This window comes from Alosa pseudoharengus, unplaced genomic scaffold (assembly GCF_046254945.1).
Source record: "Alosa pseudoharengus isolate Yale_2024_CS ecotype anadromous, Long Island Sound unplaced genomic scaffold, YU_APseudo_1.1 YU_APseudo_1.1_scf_9, whole genome shotgun sequence".
Taxonomy (NCBI): domain Eukaryota; kingdom Metazoa; phylum Chordata; class Actinopteri; order Clupeiformes; family Clupeidae; genus Alosa; species Alosa pseudoharengus.
The window spans coordinates 23,042,897-23,062,642 of NW_027468881.1; the positions used below are offsets into that span (position 1 = coordinate 23,042,897).

At 39.3% G+C, this 19,746-nt stretch overlaps 1 protein-coding gene across 2 annotated transcripts; it reads left to right on the forward strand.

Moving 5' to 3' along the window:
* Window positions 1-369: 369 nt before the first annotated feature.
* spdef (SAM pointed domain containing ets transcription factor) lies at window positions 370-16,370 on the forward strand. Of its 2 annotated transcripts, none has more exons than XM_076276394.1 (6): window positions 370-830; window positions 5,523-6,007; window positions 9,047-9,244; window positions 9,404-9,445; window positions 14,547-14,681; window positions 14,937-16,370. In XM_076276394.1, the coding sequence occupies exons 2-6, from the start codon at window positions 5,536-5,538 to the stop codon at window positions 15,113-15,115; spliced, it is 1,026 nt and encodes a 341-aa protein (XP_076132509.1). In that variant the 5' UTR covers window positions 370-830; window positions 5,523-5,535; the 3' UTR covers window positions 15,116-16,370. The 2 variants fall into 2 exon arrangements, with proteins under 2 accessions (XP_076132509.1, XP_076132510.1); XM_076276395.1 differs by having other exon boundaries at window positions 5,528-6,007.
* Window positions 16,371-19,746: the final 3,376 nt, after the last annotated feature.

Here is a 19,746-nt window from a genome sequence, read left to right on the forward strand (position 1 = left end):
ATTAATAATTTCGTTCCATGTGGACTGTGCACTTATACATTCATTATATACAGGGTAGAATTATCTTTTAATCCTTAATATTTTAATATAAAATTGACTGTCTGCCCTAAAATGTATATGTTAAAAGTGAAAATCTCTCTCTCTCTCTCTCTCTCTGTCTCTCTCTCTCTCTCTTTCTCTCTCACACACACACACACACACACACACACACATACAAAGAGGCACACATTTACGCCTATACACATGCACCTGTGTGTTCTGCACACACCTACTCACGCTGGCACGATCATTTGCCACAAGTAAACAAGGCGTCCCTATAAATGTGTCTTAAGGACTGTGTGGTGACAGTTATTCCTTCACACATGCTCACACAACACGCCCTCTCCTGCCACAAATGCCTGGCTGGGAATTGTTGTACTGATAAGAATATGAGCTTCTCTAAGTGCCCTGGTTACTTATACCTCAGGTAAAGGCAAACTGCATCGAAAGTCCACCCAACCTCCTCCAGCGAGGTCCCTGAAATTGTCTCGCAGGTTGAGTTTTTTTCCCCCAGGTGTTTTGGACGTCGGTAAGACGGAGAAAGAAGACTGAAGATCCCTGGCAGGAACCACCAGGAGCCCAACAAGAGCCTGATCACACAGTGAACTCTATCGGGGTACCAAGGATCCCCCACCCCACTGGGAAAGAAGGGTGGCATGTCTCATCTTCTCCACCAGAACCAGCACCAACAAAAGTGAGAGAGTTTTGGGTCGGTCTTCACCTTGTCCAACCGACAAACGGACCATCAATACCCCAGCAATCCACATCTAGGAATTTGAACTTCTAATCAGGTAACAACAGATGCACCTGTTCAACTCTATCTGACTGTATATGCCAGTATATTTATATGATTTATTTACATTTTATATACGTTTATATTTATTCATTTAGCACACGTTTTATCCAAAGCGACTTACATATTTCTCATACATATTTCTCATACTATGTAGGTACATTATACATCTTCAGTATTTTCATTTCCCTTGTTTGACATTATACATCTTTAACATTTAATCCCTTTTTGACAGGTGATTTTGTCCGTAGGTGGTTGTTGTTGTTGTTAAACCTGCGGTTTATTTCCTTAGTACTTCAAATGAACCATTAATCCTCAACCACATATAGCTTTAATGAGACACAACTGAACTGATAACATCTTTAAAGGAACTACTGGTACTGGATCAAATTCCTTAGACCATTATTGTTTTAAGATAGCACAGATAAGCTCTCTGTGTGGTTATTGAACACCTTTTACTGTTGAAATTCCTTTTCACAGCACAGGATTAGTGAAAGTGAACTTTCTTTTTTTTATCCGAAGATCACTATCTGATTTTATGATTTGACTAGACACACACTATTTACTAAGTGGCCAGAGGGATTAAGGCTGTCAGCAGTCAGACTGAGTCACTGTGTTTGTTTGTGCTTGTGTGTGTGTGTGTGTGTGTGTGTGTGTGTGTGTGTGTGTGTGTGTGTGTGTGTGTGTGTGTGTGCACGTGTCTGTCTGTGTGTGTGTGTGTGTGTGTGTGTGTGTGTGTGTGTGTGTGTGTGTGTGCGTGTGTGTGTGTGTGTGTGTGTGCATGTGTCTGTGTATGTGTGTGTGTGTGTGGGTGACTGTGTGGGTGTCAAAATATACACTAGTATAGGACATTCAAATTTTCAAACAAAACACAGAAAACAGAAACAAAGAAATAATAATTGCTAAAATAAGAAATAAATGCCTGTGAGTCCATTCGAATATCAAACCCACCCATTTGATGTCATTTGGAAACAATGAATAGTGGTTGACAGATACAGTGATGTTGACTGAACAGTAATATCGGTTATCTGTATGACTGCATATTCTTATCAAAGTGTAAACCACTGGATATATTTAGATTTGAGCAATTTTAAGGCTTAGTGTTAATGAAATGGTTTAATGATGACTTTCAAATATCTTATGAATCTTTAAGCAAATTCCTTCAAATAGGAGACAAAACATGATGTGGGTATAAATGCAGTTATTTCATTTATCTTATTTTTTTTAATTATTATTCTTTATTCATATATCTTTCTTACATTTCTGTAAATGAGGGTACAAGATACACAACAAACACACAACAAGTTCAGTTTGCTTCTTACTGTAATCTCATGAATTGCTGTCAAGTCCAATAACATCTAGATATTTTTTTTAAACTGGAAAACACTACTGGTAAATGTCTTTAGTCATTCTTAGCAGACATGCATCATTTCTTTCCCATGAGATGTAATCATTCATCTGTCCCCAAAAGAAAGATGAAAGCAAAACTTCTCAGCAATTGCACTGCAAATAGTCACACCCCTCTCTACAAACACATTGCCCACGGCACTATGAAAAAGACTAAGCGTTTTTACCTCAGAACACACAGAGGATTATAAGTAGAGGGTTTTGCACTGCGTTAGTCGCTTTCCGTTTTCCATAGATAATGCCTGCCCGAATCCCATCGTGACATGGCAAACAGGCCTGTGTGAAGCTATGGATGAACATTGTTTTAACCCAGAGTTCATTTCATGAGGTCATGGCAGTGGGAAAATGATGGCCCTGGCGTCATCTCTGACGTGGTTTGAAACAAAGGGGGAAAGTTTTCCTTCAGGTGGATTAATGAACACTGCCATGTAACCAAAGACATATCACAAACAGAGAAATAACCGTCCTGTTCTTTTTGTTCTCATGTCTTTTGTCTCATGCTCATGATTAATACTGTGTCCATTGACATAGCCAGAGCATAGATTAAGATGACTGGCCCAGTCAGTAGGACTGGCAGTTTTTCAAGTAAGGTTAAAGGTCTCTCTCTCTCTATCTCACTCTCTCACTCTCTCTCTCCGAAAATAGCAATATTTTGTAACTATTTATTATGACCGCCGCTAGCGAAGCGGTCATATAGGGATTGTCAAAGTTTTTTTTTTTTTTTTTTTTTCGTCATCTACTTCCTGAATTTATGGTCAACGATACCCGGGACACTGAACCACCGGGGCACATGAAATTTGGTGGGTATGTAGCCCCACTAGACTTTTACGGAAAAAATGTGTTTCGTCCCCGGGGGCCACTCCCCCCCCGAACCGCAAAAAAAGCAGTTTTTCCTAAATAACTACCTGAACCGTGGCACTGAGGATGAACAATCTTTTATGGTATGTTGGTCTCAAGGGCCCACATCAATCTGGCCCATAATCACTCATTTGTGATTTGCAATACAACAATACAATTGTTATTGTATGAGTTATTTGCTGTTTACATTGGAATTGACGTCCACAGTGTTATGGACACATTTGTCTGCAATGCAACGTAGCCTACAACATTTTTTTAGAAATACAGGAACAGCTTATGCTGACGAATGACGACTGCGCAACATGCGAGAATTTCCTATACTCTCGGATGCGCATTAAAACGTATCTTTTCAGTAGTCATTTCCAACTTTTCACGCTGATGGTGCTCAAAATGCAACACAACCGTGTTCAAAGCAGGGTTTTATCCTATAGCAATGTATGGTTGGGGGAGGCATAGAAAAGTTGGAGAACCTGTGGCCTAAAATAATATTGGTGGTTGCAGGGTAGATTTGAAGTGAAATGGGTCGCGATGGTCTGTCATTTTTAAAAAGTGGGTCGCCAGAAAAAAAGTTTGGGAAACACTGGTGTAGTGAGTGCCATTTAGAAGTGGCTACTTCATTCGCGCTTTCCTTGACTCATGGAGCTATACGTGAATTTTATTACAACTTTTCGCCACGATATGGCAGTTTAAGTCCGCTTGATACTGTAAGGCGTAAGCCATTGGTTTCCAAAGGAGATTTTATTTGTGTCGCCAGCATAGCCTATTGACAATTTATGTTGTAAATAGGCCTACCTTATAAGCCTACCTGTAGCTTAGGGAAGCTAACAGCTTTCTATTAGGATCTAGTTTGTTAGTTACAGTTTTGTCATAACTCCCTGATGCATTTTTGCATTTAAAATAGCTAGAGCGTAGATATCTCAATCGGAAAATTAAACAATATCGGGTGCCTATGGATGAACCCAGCCTGATCTGCCCGCTATTTATTTTTTGATTTCTTAAAAGATTGAGCTTGGTCTGGTGAAAGCCAGACTAGCCATGGACCTCAGTTACACAATGCAAGGGAACATGAATCAGCCTATATTTGCACGAACAATAAAGGACAACAGCTCTTCAACTTTGGCCCGTTAAAATGTGTATGAACAGTCTAGCGACGCATTTCATCAAGGCCCATTTGGACATGTCAGTTATTTGCACCACTGATTAGATGTAAAACAGCATTTCGTTTCAGACTACTGTTACTTAATTTGTGCATTAACAATAACGTTTCAGACTACTGTTACTTAATTTGTGCATTGACAATAAAGTATTACATGAACTAAAGATGACTAAAATCTTATGTAGAAGAAGAAACATTCACAAAAAATCCATCCATCCAAAAATGACCTTTGTTTTTGATAGCTGTTGAAAACGGCATGGAACTGACAGAGATGTTTTTGTTTATTTATAAATAAATAAATAAATAAATACATAAATAAATAGCATTATGCTGATACCTTTTGCTTTTCCCAAATACAATGTAGCCTACAGGTGTAAGTGACCTTTCATCAATCCAGTTGCAGCGGATGAACTGTGACAAGTACTGCCCTACTTGTGATTGTTTAGAGATTTTAAAGGTTTTATAACAATGCTACATCTTCTTTGGCTATTCTACAATCTATTCACCTTTTCAGCACCAGTAGGCTACTTTCTGTGCAGCTGCACACACACACTCAGGCATGCCAAACAAGCATACACAAAAGTTTCAAGAGTGGGGGATGGAGTAAAATATGGAGACAAATTGAAGTGTGATTTATTTTCGCGGAACGGATGTACAGGACTGAGCGGCGGTCATATTTTGTACCGCTATGCGGTACATCTAGTTTTACAAAAGCATACAAGCCTAAGCATACAAGCCTATGTCCATACCTATAAGGAACTATGAAGGTACTTGGAATGCACAGATGTCTGTTAAGGCTTAATGCTGTATGTCTTATCTCACAATTTTAACAAAACTGAAACTACATTTGTGGATCCACACAGTATTTCGGATCCTTACCATATTTTTTGAGGTTATTCCTTGGGCCGAACAACACATAGAAATCGAGACGCACCCTAGCGGTGGGTCTGGCTCGTCAGGCTAACTACGACTTAGACAGCCAAATAAACAGACAGGCGACATCAAAATAATAATATCCATGGTGAATAGTGTTACATTATCAAATATTTTACCAAACATTTTTCAATATCTTTAATAGTGCAGGTCCACAGTAATTAGTGCTGTGTATATGGTATTTATATTCTACAGCTCTATCCATAGTGGCTAACTTGAATTTCCCCTTGGGGATCAATAAAGTATCTATCTATCTATCTATCTATCTAAATTAGTATATAGAACTGTATAGTAATAGAAAACTAATGAAGTGTGCTTTCTGCTTTCTCCATCAAGAGCAGAGAAGACAATGGGAAGTCCAGCTCATGACCTGGTTGCTGGCACTCTGCACCTGCCCTATGACTTCACAGGGTTCGGCCCTTGCCCAACTGACTCATGGGCCAACATGGAGGACCTGAAGCCTCCGCGCGGCCTTCCCAGCATGCCTGAGCGTGGCCTGCCGGGGGTTTACCTGTCCCGTCTCGACATGTACCTCACCGAGGACACGGCCTGGCTCCTGAAACGTGCCGAGGTGGCCAGCCCGCTAGTGCCATGCATCCGCGACCACGACAACCACGATCCCGACCTGGACGACGAGGCCGCCCGCAGCAAGGAGCCGGAGCAGTGCCCAGTGATCGACAGCCAGGGGGGCCTGGGGGGGCTCTCACCGGAGCTGGAGGGACAAGTGGAGGAGCGCTGCCTGGAGCAAGTGCAGAGTCTGGTGGTGGGAGAGGTGCTGAAGGACATCGAGATGGCCTGCAAGCTGCTCAACATCACTCCAGGTACAGTGCATCAGACACTTCTACACCACTACAGGCACCAATACATCACAGGCCTTAGCCATGTCGTCTTTTTTGCCTTGGAAGGGGCAGGATATGTGTAGACAACTGCTATATTGGTGTTACAAACTAACCCCATGCATTTCTATGGAGGATTTTTGGAGTGCTGTGTCTCCTCATTAGAAAGCCTTGGCTCAGGGAAGTTAGTGTAACCGATATGAATGATAAAAACAACTTTGTGTTTTCTGTTGGTATAAATGTTGGTGTAAATGTACTCAAACGCCAACCTAACCCCAACCATAACCCTAGGGAAACCTACAATAATGACATGTAATGTATAGACATGATGTGTAACATGTGTTTGATTTCACAAAGAGCTTAATTGATTAAAAACACCTCTGTTGGTTCTAGTAGATATGGCATATGAGTCTAACTCTCTGTAGACTGAGCACACAGAGATGGCTTAAAAATGTTTTATTTTGGTGCAGCACGTCTGTGTCTTCGTCAGAATCCATGGGAGATACCCTCTGACCCCATGGACTTTTGACGAAGACCCAGACGTGTAGAAATGTTAGTCAATTGCTGCACCAAAATAAAATAAATTCAAGCCATCTCAGTGCGCTCCGGTGAACCTTCTCCTTCTCCACGAGATCGGTCCTCTCCCGTGAAACATCAGACGTGACTCCAGGAGCGCGGTGCAACAACCTTTTTTGGTCTCTGTAGACCGACTAAGCAAAGCCAGCCACAATGTTACAATATTAGATAGATAGATAGATAGATACTTTATTGATCCCTAGGGGAAATTCAAGGTCACAGTAGCATACAGACAACATACACACACACATTCACTAACAGCAGAAAAAGACATTAAAAGTATATAACACAACTAAGCAATAAGGACTTTAGAAGATAAAGAATATACTAAATATACTAAAATATAAATATTAAATCAATTCTAAAAAACAGTATCCACATAGTGGGTGATTAATCAATCAGGTGCGCTTGCAATGACTGAAGCAGGGACTGAGCCTGTGGTCCTCTGTGCATACTGTAAGGTAAGGTAAGGTGTTCTTTGTGAATGAGTGTCATGGTGATGTCAAACAGTGCAACAGTGCAAGAATAAAGTCTATATATCTATGTATAAATAACTATATTAAGAAAGGTATAAGTGTGGTCACAGTTCGGCTGTGGCATGGAGGGAGGGGTTGTGCATATGTGCTAATAAAGCACGCAAACAGTGAGACAGAAGACAATGGTAAAGTGGCTAGTGGACAGACAGTTCAAGACATGGAGGTGGTGAAGAACTGTCTGTCCACTAGCCACTTTACCAGTGTATTAGCCTGTTCTTCTAATGCTGTGCACATGTTATTCATGTTTGTGGCATGTTTTCACAGAATTTGCTCTTTTTGTTCATTATTTATCACTTTAATATTAATAGTTGTAACTTTTAAATAACACATTCATATTCAACATAAAAAACAAACATTTTTTGTCTGGATGCTAGATTTCAGAAAACATTTTCAAACAGTTTTTGTCCTAGGTCAATTTTTGGGATTGTGGATTATCATGAGTAGGAAGCATTGGCTCTCGGGGTGAACCAGCTTATTGACATAACATGACATTGATCTTTTCTTGTGTTTTCTTGACATTTGCTCTTATTCAAAGCCAACTACTTTGCAAATAGCCCCACAGTGGTCCTGGAGGTGATGTCTGTAACAAATATTTGTCAGGTCATTTCTGCTGCTCATTCGAGGCTTCGGTGGCAAGGACTGCTAAGCCCTTTCTTAATTCCGCAGAATGTGTGTGTGGCTGAAGACAACAGCCCTCAGCCACCCCACCCTGTGCAAATGGCTCTGTTGACTTTTCACCTGTTCACACACTCACTCACTTGCCTTCAGGTGAGAGTCTCACGTTGAAAGACAAACACTCCATTATGCTGAAATATCATTCATTATACAATCATATTTTGATTCTCAATCTAATGGCCGCTGTCTTCACTTTTCAAGGTGTGTGTGTGTGTGTGTGTGTGTGTGTATGTAGGGGGTGGTGGCATACCTGTCAACATTTAGCTTCCCAAAAACGGGAGATATTTTTTTTTTTTTGGGGGGGTCAGTTTTTATACCGGATCTGTGTTTGCATATTTAATACGTTTCATACACGTGTTTCAACACTGCATTTCGGTCGTTGCTTTTACCTTTTACCTTACCATTAGGCTACGCATGCCAGTTATGTATCCACCAGCTGCCTGCCTGCAGCCTACTTCCAAAACTCCAAAGCTGCTTGCTGTCCGATTTGGTTCCGAGGGCACAAGTTCAGTGTATCAACACTCAATAACAGTTTATGTGATGTGTTAATCAATTAAATTCCCAACAACTTCACAACAGCTAGTTCTGGAGTAGGCCATTCAACTATCCCGCTTGCTTACGAGAGACTCCGGCTGCGCAGTCGGCACCCGCTTCCTTATTTGGGTTTTGGGTTGCCAGGTTTTAGCCTATGACAAAACGGTTGAAATTGAAACTAAGTGATCGTGTATGTGTAGGGTGTATTTCATACACAATCTGGCAACCTGAATGGATCAATGATTTTAAAATGAAGTTTGATGGCCATGCAAATTACGGGAGTTTTCCGGGAGAAATAACAAAACGGGAGGGTGCTGGGAGATGACCTTGAAATACGGGAGAAACCCGGGAAAAACGGGAGTGTTGACAGGTATGGGTGGTGGTGAAATGAAAACTTGTCCATGTGGCATGCCTGCCTGTGTCTGTGTTCAAAGAACTGATACGAGAGAGCTTTAAATGGGGTCGAGGCCTAGCTTGTTTAGTGTGGGATTTGACCAGAGCAACAGAGAGCCAATTGCGCCTGCAGAAAATATTTTGCGGGCTGGCCAGATGAGACTGGCACACAGGTACACTAAAAAGGCGTCATGCTAGCTGCTCACTGATCATGCTCATAACACGTAAGTCGTTAGAGAACCAGCACACGTGGTGAGAGACAGTGTTTGTTAGAGAAGTGTGTGAAATTACCTGTGGCCTTCCTTCGCAGACCCAATGGATTGGAGCTCGGGGAACGTCCAGAAATGGCTGCTGTGGACCGAGCACCTGTACCGGCTGCCTCAGGTGGGCAAGGCCTTCCAAGAGCTCGTGGGCAAGGACCTCTGTGTGATGAGTGAGCACGACTTCAAGCACCGGTCACCGCAGTGCGGCGATGTGCTGCACGCCCACCTCGACATCTGGAAGTCAGGTATATACTGTTTTGTATGATGATTCATGCCAACTTGTGCCAAGTTATGAATGGGCATGAGAATGTCAAGCTCATCAAAGACTGATGCTGTTTCAGTGTCAGTGGCGCATGGCATGACTTTCCCACCCACATTGACTTTCCTCTGCATAATTTTTTTAGCTGCTTGGATGAAGGAACGATCCCCTGGTTATAATCACGTTGGTAAGATCATTTACGTTTTTTTTTCTTTTTCCCAAAGCACCAAATCCATTGTACTATTTGCTGTGTCGTTAATGTTGTTGTTGAAGTAACAGCTGATTAAAAAGCACTATAATTGATATATTGTATCAGCTCTTAATCTAGGTTATGGTAAGGGTTAACATAAAGAAATGGTAGAAGGTGGCAAAGCTTATAAAGAGTTTGGTTCCAAAACGGTATTTCCTCCATTTTAATGAATTTTCATGAATCATTTGTTTTTTATATTTTGTTTGTAGTAATTTTAGTGGAAGTGTAATTGGGTTATTGTTACTACATTTATCTTTACTCAATGAAAACAACACAACTGCAATTGTATTGATATTTCCTGAAATACACATGACTTATTCATGTTTTCAAAAATAGAGATATAGTGTTTTGGAATCAAACTCTTCTTATGATGCCATTAAAGGAGAATTCCAAAAACATCGGTGCTACTTAGCTCAAGTTGCTGCAGCCAACAGTTAGAGCTGCCAGGCAGCTATAGTGCTACACTCTGGGGGCATTTAAAAAAAAATCATGCCCTTTAAGGTCTAGTGTCTCCTGAGAAACATATTCATGAAGGGGCAATTCATGAAGGGCCTATGCATATTATCCCCTGTCTACTACCCAGGAGGGTATAAAGCCATTAACATCCTCACTGCACATGGTTCATACCCACCAGCTGTGAAACCAATCCGATATCCCCACGACAAGAGCAGAAAATGTCATAAGGTGTTATAAGGAAGTCCTTCGCTATCGAGTCAGTTTCAATGTCAACACCATTTTGTTTATGACGTTGTGCATTGAGCGCTAATTAATGCTACTTCCATAGCAGGCAGTGTTGGTAAGGGCTTGAGATGAGGAAACAACTCACAATGATGAGAAGTGTAGACTTCCTGGTCACTGGAAGAAATTCAACATTTGAATCATGGAATCATTAATGGGATGAATCATTAACCCATGTACATGGCAAATTGCTCCACTAGAGCAACAATGCTGGGCTCAATGTTGGGTACAATCAATTTATACCCAATCAATTGTGTGCCTTTTAAGTAAATATTTTTACAGATATTTTCCAGATTTACATTAACCGTGTGCATGTCACATAAAATGTATCACTGCTTATCAGTGTTGACAGGCGTCATACTCCACCACTTATTTCACTTGTCTGTACTTGCCCTGGCTGTAATTGTCTGATACTAGAGCAGATTAATACTAGAAAAGCATTTCCTGAAGGAAATACAGTGCATGAAAATGCAAAAATATGATGTAAAATATCATACAGAGTAAAAACAAACTTGGTTGCTAGGTAGATGAGGTTTAATATAGTTGGAATGACTGAACAGTTAAATAGGTGGACAGTTTATATGGTTAAATTATTCGCTAGGTAGATGAGGTTTAATATAGTTGGAATGACTGAACAGTCAAATAGGTGGACAGTTTAAATGGTTAAATTTAGGTAGATAGTTGACGATAACTGACAGTTGGAATGGCTCTAATGTTTGCTAGCAGTTATGCTAACTATGTTAACAAAGATAATAATGTTAACCAAGTTACTTAACTTAGTTAACTTAGCTAATGTTTTCTAGCAGTTTTTAAAAAAATATTAAAAATGGTAATGCCGTTAACTATGCTAACAATGCTAACCATGTGACTTAGCTAACTTAGCTAATAATTTATAGCAGTTATGCTAAAATGTTAAGAATGTTAACATGCTAACCATGTGACTGAGCTAACTTAGCTATTCATTTGTAGCAGTTATGCTAACTATGCTAACCATTAGGGGTGTGAATCTCATGTAAAAGACGATACGATTCGCATCTAGATACATGGGCACGATTCGATACAAGAAAAGATACATGTTCATAAAAAACGATTCAGTACGATTCGATGCGATTCGATTCGATGCAATTCGGTGAAGTTCAAGAATGAAAAGCATTCTGAAAGATTTTTTATAATTTGCTCAAGGTGCACATTAATTTTATATTATCAATTATCATGGTCATGGTTGTCAATTAGGCAAAAAAAATGTGTGAATATGATTATATGATTATCTAAACTGAGGTTTGTATCATATACTGTTTTGAAAATGAAAAAAGAATACATTTCTACATTTCAGTCAAACACAGCAGCCAAATACAACATAAAAATACATTTTTAGAGACTTTATAGATTTTATAGTTATATCTGATTGCTTTCAAGGAGCTGTAGCCTATTGTTGAGGTAAGACAATACCGAAATAAAATAAAACAGTGCTTAAGACACTCTTGGCCTTTTCTCATATAGCCTACAAGAATAAAATAGGCCTACATGTCAATGAACTCTCTGGGCTTATTTTGTTCCAACGGTAGACCTAATATGCAGAAACCTATAATGCCACAAGTCTGAGTGAATATGAACAAAATAATAAAAATGTATGTTCGTTTTAGCAGCAAGGGCCAAATTATTCTTTAACATTAAGGAAATCCCTTCATCAAACGTAAGGCTACTCTACAGACTATCATTGCTTTTTAGGAATGCTATAGTAAGTGTTTAATTTTGCGCTGGACTTTGAAAAACAAAAGAGTAAAAATTGTCAAACAAACGAGCGAGTGCGAGTTGTCACGTGCTTAAGTTGCAGTAGATGTATGGGTAATGAGGTCCTTTGACAACTTTGGGCAATGAATGTAGCCAAAAACGAACTGCATTACCCACAAATCCGTGCCACGTGTAGCTTCAAAACAGGAAGTGGGATGAACACACTGCTTGCAACGTAAATGAGAGTCTGAGCGAGCAGAAAAGGTTGTGAACCGATTTGTAACAAGTAAATCGATATAGCGACCGGTTCATTTCAGTTTTATTCTGATACGGGGCTTCACGTATCGATGTAGACGTATCTTACATGTTAAAAATGGATACCGATACATATCGGTTAATCTTTACACCCCTACTAACCATGTTACGTAGCTAACTTAGCAAATGTTTTCTAGTAGTTTTGTCAAAAATGATAACTATGCTAACAATGCTAACTAGCACGCTAACCATGTGACTTAGCTAACTTAGCTTATAATTTTTAGCAGTTATGCTAACTATGCTAACTAGCATGTTAACAATGTTAACATGCTAACTATGCTAACCATATTACTTAGCTAATCAGTTTTAGCAGTTTTGCTAAAAATGCTAACAATGTTAGCAATGCTAATATGCTAACCATGCTAACTAGCTACAGTGGGTAGGAGTCATAGTTGATGACAAGTAACAGTTACAATGGCTGAACAGTTAAAAAGGTCAGTAGTTTTAAGGGTTAAATTGTTTAGCAGTGAAATATTGTAGTGAGGACTTTTATTTTGAAACAATTTTGGCAGAGAAAGCAGTTGAACAGGATGTGTAGTCTTAATAGAGCCAGTTTGTATGCTTAAAGCCTGAGACTGGCAGTTGAGCCAGGTGGCCTGACCACCTGGCATAGGATTCTAATTGCTTAACGGCTCCATTGTGATGTCATCAGCCTAATGTTAAGTCTATGGGGGAAATTTTAATAGTTTTTAACTAGGCCTAATAGTTTAAAAAGATGAAACATACATAGCACTCATATCCTAAGTAAGACCTACGTAACATAGTTTGAATGAAGTTTCTACGTTAAACGGTTGAAGCTGCATTAATTGCGTTAAAAGAAGAAGAATAACTAGAAAATGTAATTTCGAGGAAATTACCAGTGCATGAAAATATAAACATACTGTATATTAACATAAAATGCCAAACAAACTTTTATTTGGAAATAGTTGGCAGGAGTCATAGTTGATAACAACTGACAGTTGAAATGGCTGAACAGTTAAATAGTTGAGTAGTTTAAATAGTTTAATTATTTAATAGTCAATTATTGTAGTGAGGACATGTATTTTGAAACAGTTGTGGGCAGAGGAAATAGTAGTCTTAAGAGAGCCAGAATGTATGCTTAAAGCCTGAGACAGAGTATATAGTTTAAAAGTTGAATGTAGATAGTGTAATGGATGTTGATAGACAGAAAGTTGAATGGATGTTAATAGGCAGATTGTTTAATGGATGTTGATGTATATATAGTTTAATGGGTGGATGAGTGAATGGTTTGAAGAGGATGAATGGATAGAAAGTTGGATGAAATGTGCCTTATATCCTTGTAGAATGGAGAGACACAGAGAGTTGGCCTAGTTAAGCAGAAAGCAGTTGATACAGGTGCAATCAGTTTAACTGGCCCTTTGATGGGTCCTAGTTGAGCAGCTGGAAGTTGATACAGGTGCAGATCAAGTTAATTAGTCCATTGTGATGTCATAGTCGCCATACAAAGTCTATGGGGAAAAATAAGCTTGTTTTTTATTAATATCTCAAAAAGTATAAAGTTTACAAAAATGAAAAATACATTCCTCAAGTCTCCTTTTCAAGACCTACGTTACAAAGTTTGAACGAAGTTTCTACGTTAAACGGTTGAAGCTGAATTAGACGCAGAAATTTGGCGGGAAGAAGAAGAAGAAGAAGAAGAAGACTTCGGATAACAGAACAGTGCATTTTCATGCACTGTAATAATAAGAAGAAGCCTAGGAAGAACAGTACAGTGCATTTTCATGCACTGTAATTAGGTGTGTATATTCAGTGTGAAATCTGTGTTCCGAAAGCTCAGTGCTAAGGCTATAACGTAACAACCAGTCCCTTTTCAGTCTCAAGAACAGCACACTGTCCATTTGCAACAGGTGTGAAGAACAGTGCAGCTTTGCTTTGGAAACGCCAGATACCACTTTTGAGGTGTTGTGGGCCTAATTTAATCAAACACCGATGAAGGAAGGGGCCTGCTTGATAACCCCTGTGAAATGCTTTTGAAGGCTGTGATTAGTGATTAGTGTGCTTTGTTAGTGATTTTGTTTTTGACGGTAAACAGGCTCGATTGTCGATTGGCTGCTGTGGGAAAATCCCCTACCAATGGCAAGCCCTAGGAATTTAACATCTCTCCAGTGTATAATTAAAATACGGCAGACAGTCAGTCTGTAACAGGTGGTCCTTTCGCACAGTCTGAGGAACAGTGCAGCTTTGCTAAGGCCGGGCGCAGCCTTTAACCAGTGGTCTGTCTGAACTGTTCCAGGAACAGAAGAGCTGTGCTCAGAGGCCGACTCCTGCTGCTCCGGACAGCCCATTCACCTCTGGCAGTTCCTCAGGGAGCTGCTGCTCAAGCCACACAACTATGGACGGTGCATTCGCTGGCTTAACAAAGAGAAGGGTGCGTGAAAAGGAACAATGTGTGTGTGTGTGTGTGCCTGTGTGTGTGTGTGTGTCTGTGTCTCTTTTTCTCTGTGTGTGTGTGTGTGTGTCTCTCTCTCTCTCTCTCTCTCTCTCTTTGTGTGTGTGTGCGTGTGTGTGTGTGTGTGTGTGTGTGTGGAAAATACATAACACTTAAATGCAGAAATAGTGCAATATATCCCAAAGTAAGAACATCTGAGATATCTGAACCTAAACATGGTGATGTCATCAACAGGTATCTTCAAAATCGAGGATTCGGCACATGTGGCCAAACTCTGGGGCATTAGGAAGAACCGTCCAGCAATGAACTATGACAAGTTAAGCCGCTCAATTCGGCAGTACTATAAAAAGGGAATTATCAGGAAACCCGACGTGTCACAAAGACTGGTCTATCAGTTTGTTCAACCTGTATGATGGATGGAGACAGATGAAACCACTGCTACTCAGTACCAATGTCTAACTGTGAACTGTGTTGAAAAAGCTCATCCTCATGAAATTATGTTGAATGATTACATTTCGTACGACTGCTGTTACATGTTCAGCATAAAAGGCGATGTTGTCCCAAAGATCATGGTAGGCCTACAACCTTCTGTCCAGGTACTATGGTGACTGTCTCTGAAGTAGCAGTATTTCAGACCTGTTCATTTGCATATCCTGCCTTCACTTTTATTATATTTTATTTCTAGGATTTAAGTAACATTTCTCTTTACTAGCATTTCAATGTTTTGTTTATAAAATAGGTCCTTTATAATTCTTGTATGACTTGTAGGTGTTAACTTGTGTTTTGACTATTAACTGTCTGTGTCCTGTGTACGAAAGTGAAAAGAACATTTTGAAGCAGGCTTACGCCATATGATCACCTTCGATCTTTTTTTCGCTGGGTTTATTTATTTTAAGGGTGGTTTATGTCTTTATGGTCCGTTTGAACAGCAAACACTGACTTACGTCCATTCAGCTTCTATGAGAGTCTGAATGTATGTTATGGAAAAAGAAGCATGTGTGCAAATAGTCGCAGGTTCGCTTTTATTGTGTGCAACGAATGATTAAAACGTCTTGGCACACATTTAACACTTCCTCTACTCCCTTCCTTCGTCTTTCTCGCCCAGTGTGTGTGCTTGTGTGCGTGTGTGTTTGCCCTTTCAGTCAGTTTTGGCATGGATAGTTATTGTTTGATTCTATCATACATGAAGCCTACCTTGAGGAGGGCGTTTCCTCAGATTAAATGTCAAGTTTACCGGAGGATATGCAAAATTACTGAGCCAAAAGTGAAGAATAGTATCTCTATTGTTCTCTGTGGATAATTCCACTGACTATTTCATAGTCAAAAACACTTGAACCTGAATTGTGGATTTCAGTCACGTACAACACAATGTTTGCCTAGTCCTTTCCGTGTTATTGGTTGATAACTATATCAAATTGCAACTCACTGCACTCACATTGAAGACTCTAAGAATATAAAATCTAAAATGATCTGGGACCATCAGCAATAGTCATAGTCACAGTGTCATATAGGAAGTGTTAGGCCTATTGTTGAATTTTGATCAGTTTCAAACTGTCCAGTGCCCACTGTTTTTTTTTACTCTCTCCTGATGCTCGCCATTTCCACTGCATCACAACTGTTCTCTTACTGGATAGACACTGTAATAAAATCCCTTTTCATGAACAAAGACTAGACTACTGTTTTTTAACATGGCACCATGTTTCATCAGCCAATAATATGCACTGTTGACGAATTAAACCAGCAAGATGTCGTAATGCAAACTATCTACAATTAATATTGTTTTTGCAAATTTTTTGCTTAGATTGTTGTTTCTTTTCAAGGTAAGTGTAATGCACACCAATAATTACTGGGGAGGTGCTAGCCACTAGTGAATCATTTAGAGAGGGTAGAGAAACACTGCACACTCTGGCTCCATGTCAATGTATTTTTATTGAACGATAACGTGTCGGCCTGGCCAAAATGTTATCGTTTCTTTATAAAACATTGATACAGAGTCAGAGTGCATGTCGTGCCCACATTTAATTGTGTAGATAAATAACTTTAATCAAGTGTCATTTCTCTGCACTTGTTTCACTCATTTGTAATGGTGTGTCAACTCCAGACCCTCTTTACACTGTAGAGACAAGCTTGTGTGAATCATTCTCACTGCTGATTGATATATGTTCTATATTTCTATATTTTGATATATGTTCTATATTTCAGTCTCGCACTTTAATGTCTGCATGTGGTATGTCTGTATATTTTTTCTTTTTTATTGTCTATGGCTATGTCTATGTCTAAAGTATGTCTATGTCTGCATGGGAAAGTAAGAAACGAAATTTCAATTCTTTGTATGACCAGTGCATGTAAAGAAATTGACAATAAAGCCGACTTGACTTGACTTGACTGCTGACCCCTTGTGGTCAACTGTGACCATAACCATCAACTTGCTTCCATTATAAGTTTAAAAGGACTCAGTTGCACAACAAACCACAATGTGCAATACACTGTGTTGGGATATGCTGATGCTCAGCTCATAAACGTACATTTTCCTTCCATTACACCTTGACTAGAAGGTAACTTCTACACTCAAATCCTCTGGTAGTGGTATTTATTGACGTAGTTTTAATTGTTACCTAAGGTCTCCTCTAGATTGCAGCTCAAATTTTATTTCTCTTTTTCTAAGTCGCTTTGGATAATAGTGTCTGCTAAATGAATCAATAAAGTAAATGTAACAGATAAACTTTCTACCTGATCCCTTTCATCATCCTTCTAAGCAGTAGCTACTTCCATTTACATACATTTATTTATTTACCAGACACTTTCATCCAAAGCGACTTGTCAGTTATATTAAAAGGGCCAATACAAGGGCCCCAGAGCAACTTGGGGAGCAACTTGCTCGAGGGCACAATGGTTGAAGCCGTTAACCACTACGCTACCACCACCCGATTTGTAACAATCTACCTCAGGGTTCCTTAAATAACATTAATTCAATTGTGTATCCTGTTGTTAACATGAAAACCATTACATTATAAATGACCCATGCTGTTTGTTGATTGCTATATGTTTTCTACAGTAACCAAGACCAAGTGTTTTTGGGGACAAGGAAGTTTTGGAGTGCATGGTCTCTCTCCCCCTGACAGATAAAACTTGCTGTCACTCTTAAGATGAAAAAAGTTTATGGGTGTTTAGTGACTGCCAATCTGATATGTCAACCGCGGCTGAACTGTCACTGTGGAAGTCAGCCAATTCGATCCAAACATGATAATGTAACTGTAACCGTAATTTTTAGATGGGGGGTTGATTGAGGGTCAAATTACATGGAAGACGGACAAATACACAAAAGTATACTCATAAATCAAGCATGACACTGTAGGGGCACCAAGCCAAGATGAGTCAACTAACAGCCAAAGCTTCACCCAGATATGTCTCTTAAAATAGCTTGTACTACAGTAAACTACTTGTAGTAATGACTAATATTAGACATGATCACACAGGTAACATGACACCCCATGTTTTCTCAACAAACTTGTTTTCCTTCTCAAACCAATATTGCAATATTGACATCACTACAACAACTTAGATCCAGGTTGCTTGTTACTATCATCATCATTATAATAGTCATCATCACCGATGCCTTAATCATCATCATAATCATAATCATCATGATCTTTATGCATATTTAAATGAACGTCATGTTATATTGAGATGGACAGGCACTACACCAGTTAGGAGATTCAAATTACATCACTAACTATGAACATACCTACATCTTCTAGGACTGCTAAAATAGAGTTTTCACAACATAAGCCGTCATCTGTTCATAAGTGTGCATAAGGAAGAAAAACATAAAAAAGCATTTACATGTACACTTTTTCTTCACTGTTTCAACTTACATAGGTCATCATGTTCTACTCAACACAGTTGTACAGTTACAATAGAATATAATCTTTAAATTACATCATCATATACAAATGTGACGGCGTGAACCACACGCGTTTATACAGGTATGGTACATAGACAATTCCATTCCAATCAAAATGAAATTAATACAATATGGTGCCTATTGATTGTTACAGTATGTCTTTTTTCTTTGATTTTTTTGATAACATTTACAAGTATGACACTATTGTTTAAATCTGTGTTCAATCACTTGCATTTTTTTATTTCTTTTTTATGTCTACATAAACACAACTCATACACACTGGATATGATAAAGATGTTTGTTCATCCCAAAAATATTCCCCAACAGCTTGTGTGTGTGTGTGTGTTTGTGTGTGTATGTGAGTTTTCATGTGTAACAGTTTGACATTGTGCATGGCCCTGTATGTCTTTCTGAATATGTGAGTGTATGTGTGTGTGTGTGTGTGTGTGTGTGTGTGTGTGTGTAAGAGAGTGTATGTGTGTGTGCATGTGTGTATGTCCATATATGTGAGCACTGTATGCATATTCAGCATGTGTTATATATACTGTGCAGGTGACGCGGGATATCTGAACAATAAATGTCATGGATTCTTTTTGCTAGGCTGGACAGCATGACCTAAGACATACCACAGGGAGCTGGTGATGGGCCTTTCTCAAGTTACCTCCAGTCTCCTCGAGTCCTTCTAATCCCTTCTTTTCACTTCTCACGCCAGTCAACACCACTCACGATTTCCCCAGCAAGCTTTTTTTTTCTGTGGTTTGTTTTCTTGATATATTCCTTCATGTTTTTTTGTTGTCTTTTTCTTTGTTTTGGCGGCATGACTTCTCATCATTGGCCCCACACTTTTTGCGATTTAGGTTTTTCAATCTCACTTTTGGCAATGAGAGTAGTTGCATTTAAATAAATCGCTCTTTGTTTTTTTTCTTTAGTTTTTGTTTTCTTACCGCAGTCACAGTAGCATTACCTGTCACTGCAGGTCATCATTTGAAGCATAGCTACTAAGTTACAGGTGTAGGTACTGGATGCGCTTGGAGAGAACTAGATATTTAAAGCTCCGATATACAGTATATAGATACCACTGAACCACAAACAGTACTCTTGTAGAAGCAGTGGCTGTGCTTTCACACAAGAGCATCTGAT